The 4912-nt window shown below is 53.0% G+C and overlaps 1 protein-coding gene across 1 annotated transcript; it reads right to left on the reverse strand.

The window, feature by feature from the left end:
• Nucleotides 1-1405: 1405 nt before the first annotated feature.
• Nucleotides 1406-3553, reverse strand: LOC123396566. Its single transcript, XM_045091468.1, has one exon. It carries the CDS (start codon nt 3035-3037, stop codon nt 1514-1516), a length of 1524 nt encoding a protein of 507 aa, XP_044947403.1. The 5' UTR covers nt 3038-3553; the 3' UTR covers nt 1406-1513.
• Between the last annotated feature and the right edge of the window lie 1359 nt (nt 3554-4912).

A 4912-nucleotide genomic window follows, 5' to 3' on the forward strand; every position in this document is an offset into this window, starting at 1 on the left:
CTCCAAAGGCTCAAACCTGCTAGTTGGAGTTTATGTCGACGATCTGATTATCACCGGAGATAGCGTACAAGAAATTGAACGTTTCAAGGCGCAAATGAAGAACAAGTTTAGCATGAGTGATCTGGAATTACTCAGCTATTACTTGGGCATCGAAGTGAAGCAAAGCTCCAGAGAGATTTCCCTATGTCAATCGGCTTATACGGTCAAGTTATTGGAAAAGTGTGGCATGTCCGATTGCTACGAGACACAAGTTCCAGTGGACCAACGTCACAAGTTGAGCAAGCGTAGCTCAAATCCGCCGGTGGACACCACAATGTATCGAAGCGTTGTGGGCAGCCTAAGATATTTGGTGCATACCCGACCTGACTTGGCTTATTCAGTCGGGATCGTGAGTCGTTTCATGGAGAATCCGACAACCGAGCACATGAGCGCGGTCAATCAAATCTTGCGCTATGTGAAAGGCGCCATTAATATTGGTTGCACGTACAGAAAGGGAAAGGAAGGATTGATCCTTCGTGGATATTCAGATAGTGACATGGCAGGTGATGTTGATGACCGAAAGAGCACAACGGGCATGGTTTTCTACCTTGGCCCGAATCTGATTAGCTGGAATTCTCAGAAGCAAAAGGTGGTGGCATTGTCTTCATGCGAGGCACAATACATAGCGACAAGCACGGCGGCTTGTCAAGCAGTGTGGCTGAGAAGACTCCTAGCTATTCTTGCAAAGCGGGAGGTGCAGAAGGTGTCACTGAAGATCGATAACCAAGCTGCAATCTCGTTGTGCAAAAATCCGGTTCATCACGAAAGGAGCAAGCACATAGATACCCGGTTTCACCATATCCGGGAGTGCATTGAAGAAGGGTTGATCGAGGTTCAACATGTGAACACGAAAGACCAACTTGTCGATATTTTCACCAAGTCCCTCGGTCGACAGAAGTTCATCGAGATGAGGAGGAAAGTCGGAGTGCAAGAAGTGAAGTCAAGCAACAAGATTAAGGAGGTGAATGTAGAAGTTAACCATGTTGTTTCTTTAGGATTAGGAAAGAAAGCCAAACCGAGTCCTAGTAGTATTAGGATTCCTAGTCCTAGTCTATTTCTATAGTCCCTTGTGGACGTGTATAAAAGACACCCTAGGGGTGTTGATTGTAACACCAGAAAAACGAAAAGCAATACAAAGCAAAGACTCGACACGGGCCTTTAGCCATCAAATCCATCGATCAGTTTAATTCGTGTCGCTAGTTATGCAAGTTTCGTCAAGTAGCCGGCCGAAGCAAGAATCGCATACGCACGTTCAAAAGCCAACGTACTATGGCTGCCAAACACGCCTAGGAGCATGAAAATAACATTCATGAAGAAGGATGGCGAGATGATCATGCGCGAAGAAGAATCAATTGTGCTCAGATAAGAATCCAACTAAACACACCTTTTTTCTATGCATCCAATCAATACATTGAAAGCTCCATTGCCAAATTCTGAACCAACAAAGCTCTCTTGGGGGCCATTTCTGAATCTTTCAACTAGTACTTTTGATATAGCCGAGCATGGTATACACCGTCTGCAGCATGGACGGCACGACGAAAATTGCGGCCGCCGCGAGAAGCGAGATGGCCACCCACGGCGACGGGAAGAAGTGCAGCACGAACCCGCCGCACCACCAGCTCACCCGCCGACTCCGGTGGCGCGCCACCGCGTTGACCATCTCGCCGAACTCATCCGGCAGCCTCGCGCCGACTGTCTGCGCCCCGAGCTCCCGAAAGAAGTAGACGAGCTCCGCGTCCGTCAGCCGCGTGGAGGAAAGGACGCCTCGCCGGCGCAGAAACGTCGCGTCCTGCGGGCACCGCACGAGTCCCTCCATCCGGGCCACGTGCGTCGTCACGCAGGCGCCGTGCGCCCAGTGGAAGCGCATCTCGAAGGCCAGCATGTTGTACAGCACCGCCGCGCTGTACTCGTGGACGTGGAAGCACGGGATGCTCATCACCGCCACGGGGCTCGCCGGCCGGCTCCAGAACGACATGTCGAGATCGCCTTGGCAGGTCGACGCCGCCGCCTGCCGGAACCACACCGCCGAGTGCCGCAGCTCCACGGAGCAGGGGAACAGCCGCTCCGACTCCTTCTTGATCTTGAGGAGCTTCAGCGGCGTGGAGAGGATGCAGTACTTGTTAACCGGCACGCGGGACCAGTGGAAGAGGTGCAGGACGTGGTGGAACTCCGCGCCCGCCGCGTCGCGGGCGAGGCACGCCCGCTTTGGGCAGATGTCGTCGAAGCAGCCGAGCACCACCTCCTCGACGGAGTGGCGGAGCTTCAGCCTGCCGCAGGAGGCGACCAGCAGCTTGACGGCGGCGAAGGGGACCTGGTTCTCGAGCACTAGCATGTCGAGCTTGATCTGCTCGGCGTGCTGCGCCACGGCCATGTAGAGAATGAAGTACTCCCTGTTGATGGACGCCGCCCGCGCCGCGCTGTCTGCGTCCTCGCCGACGCCGGCCTTGCTGAGCATCATGCTCACGACGAGGACGAAGCAGCTGTCCAGGAGCAGCATCTGCAGGAAATTCTCCTCGTCGTCCAGCAGCGCCTTGTCCACCCCCGCGTCCGCGTCGTCGTCGGCGAACTCGTCGCGGAGGCGGTCGCGCTCTCCCGACAGCGCCGCCACGTAGGCGTCGACGTCGAGCCCGCACTGCTCCTGCAGGTACCGCATGAACGGGAGCTTGGCGTCGTCGGGGAAGGGGAGGCCCCGGTCGCCGCGGTGGAACGGCCCGATGGCCACGGCGCGCACCGCGTGGAGCGCCTCGGCGCCCGCGACGCGCCGGGTGCGCGGGCGGAGGATGGTGCCCGAGCGCTCGGCGAGGTACCACAACATGGGCGTCCGCGCGATGAGGTCCCTCATCACGGCCTTGTTCACCGTCGCCGACGTGAGCTTGCGCAGCCACTTCCGCCCGGCCTCGCCGTCGACGGCGTCCAATGGTTTCGCCTCCGCTGCGATGTCAATGTCGATGCTGTGGTGGTGACCGGCCAGGGAGCTGCTCAGCTGATCGCCCTCCATCGCGATTTGATTTCCCAATCGAATGTTCACGGCTTAGTTTTATGTTACAAGAGGGAGTTAACTACGTAGTTCCCGGTTGGGACTGGAGACATATTGGCGACAAAGAATGTGACAGACATCAGTAAGGATTCTTGCTAACATTCTTGCTGATCGATAGTGGACAGCAGAAACAGGCCAGAACTCTATTTATCTAATCAATAATGGCGCTCGTCTCTGGATTGCCTTGCCATGATGTATGATCATACAGAGAAAAGGGGAAATTGAACATGACACCTTTGTCCGGCTGGTTGTTCATGTCTGGTGGGAAATACGTAGTTCTCTGCTTATTTGGTAGCATGGGACTCTTAACCACTTGGCTTGGGTCCTTCTCTGGATCGAATTTTGGTCTATATTTCCAATTTCATGCTGCTTAGTTTTAGTTTGTGACGACTTACCTCTAGCTTGCTTGTACTCCGTAGTATTTAATTCTTTTTCTAGTTATTCGTCTTACTTTGTGGTGATGTCATCGCAATTCCTTGATCAAATATCAGTCAAATGCTCAAATTCAACTTCCATTTCTCTCTGAAAATCTGTTTGACAAAAAAAATATTATAAAGCCTCGATCAAAACATACAAGACATCCTAGAATTCAATGCATCCCAGCCAACGTCATAAAGCATACAGCCATGGCCAAAGTACAACCGGAAAGTACGAAGTTTTGTTGGGGAGCAGCACAATAATCTCCACGACAAAAATAAGAGCAACTAGGCTAATCCGGGTCAGGAAGAGGACGAAGCCGCGGGGTTGAGCTGGATGACATGCGTGCGGCAGCTCCACTCAATGCAGTTGCAATCATGTCGATGGAGAGTTGGTCATTGCGCCGACTAAGCGGACGCCATAGCTATAGAAAACCACACAGTTTGAAAATTGCATCAGTAGCACGGAAAGTGATAACATGCTTGATCACAAGCTTATTACGAGCATTTCATAAGGTCCAGAGGAGGGCACCGATGGTGACCCAGAGGATCAGTCTCACAGCAGCGTCGTGCTACCGAAGCACTTCGGCAAACACCTCGGGAAGGTTGTCGATGCACCAACTGCCACCAACTGCCTCCCGCAAGCAACTCCACAAGAACCTAGCAGCAGGGCAAGTGAAGAAGATGTGGTTACAGTCCTCAGCGACCATACACAGAGGACACATTCCGTCGGACGGTCCATGTCTCTTCAGCACTTCGGTCCCAGAAGGGATCCGTCCATGCACCAGCTGCCATAAGAATATACGTATTTTTAGCGGCAACTTGAATTCCCATAAGATATTCAATTAGATCGGCCCCGGAGTTGGCAAGATTGTCTGATACAGAGATTTGGTGGTGAACCGTCCATTAGGCTCAAGCCGCCAATGAATAACATCGTCCTCCAGGGACGGAGTGTGTAAGGCTACACACTGGACTAACTCGTCCCAGAGGTCCCGCTCAACGAAACCGAAGGACCTCGTGAATGCGATACCCACAAGGTTGGGTAGCGCACCTGCAACGGAGATGAATCGTTGCACGTAGATGCAGAAGAGCGGTTGGAAATGAAAGGCGAAGTCATGTGGGCCGCACCATCGGTCAAGCCAAAATAACGTAGAGTTGCCCCTCCCTACGTTAATAGATGAGCCTATCCGTAGGACCGGAAACAACCGCACAATGGACCGTCAGAACTGCGATCCCTCAGACCTAGAGGCGAACGCCAGAGGCTGTCCACGTAGGTACTTCGCCCGCACAATATCCAACTATAGGCCCCCTCACCGGAGTGCAATATTCATCCGTTTGGATGAAATAATCCCAAGACCTCCCTGGTCCTTGGGTTTATAAATCTCCAACCATTTGTTCATGTGATATTTTTGTTTATCAC

This window comes from Hordeum vulgare, chromosome 5H (assembly GCF_904849725.1).
Source record: "Hordeum vulgare subsp. vulgare chromosome 5H, MorexV3_pseudomolecules_assembly, whole genome shotgun sequence".
Lineage (NCBI taxonomy): Eukaryota > Viridiplantae > Streptophyta > Magnoliopsida > Poales > Poaceae > Hordeum > Hordeum vulgare.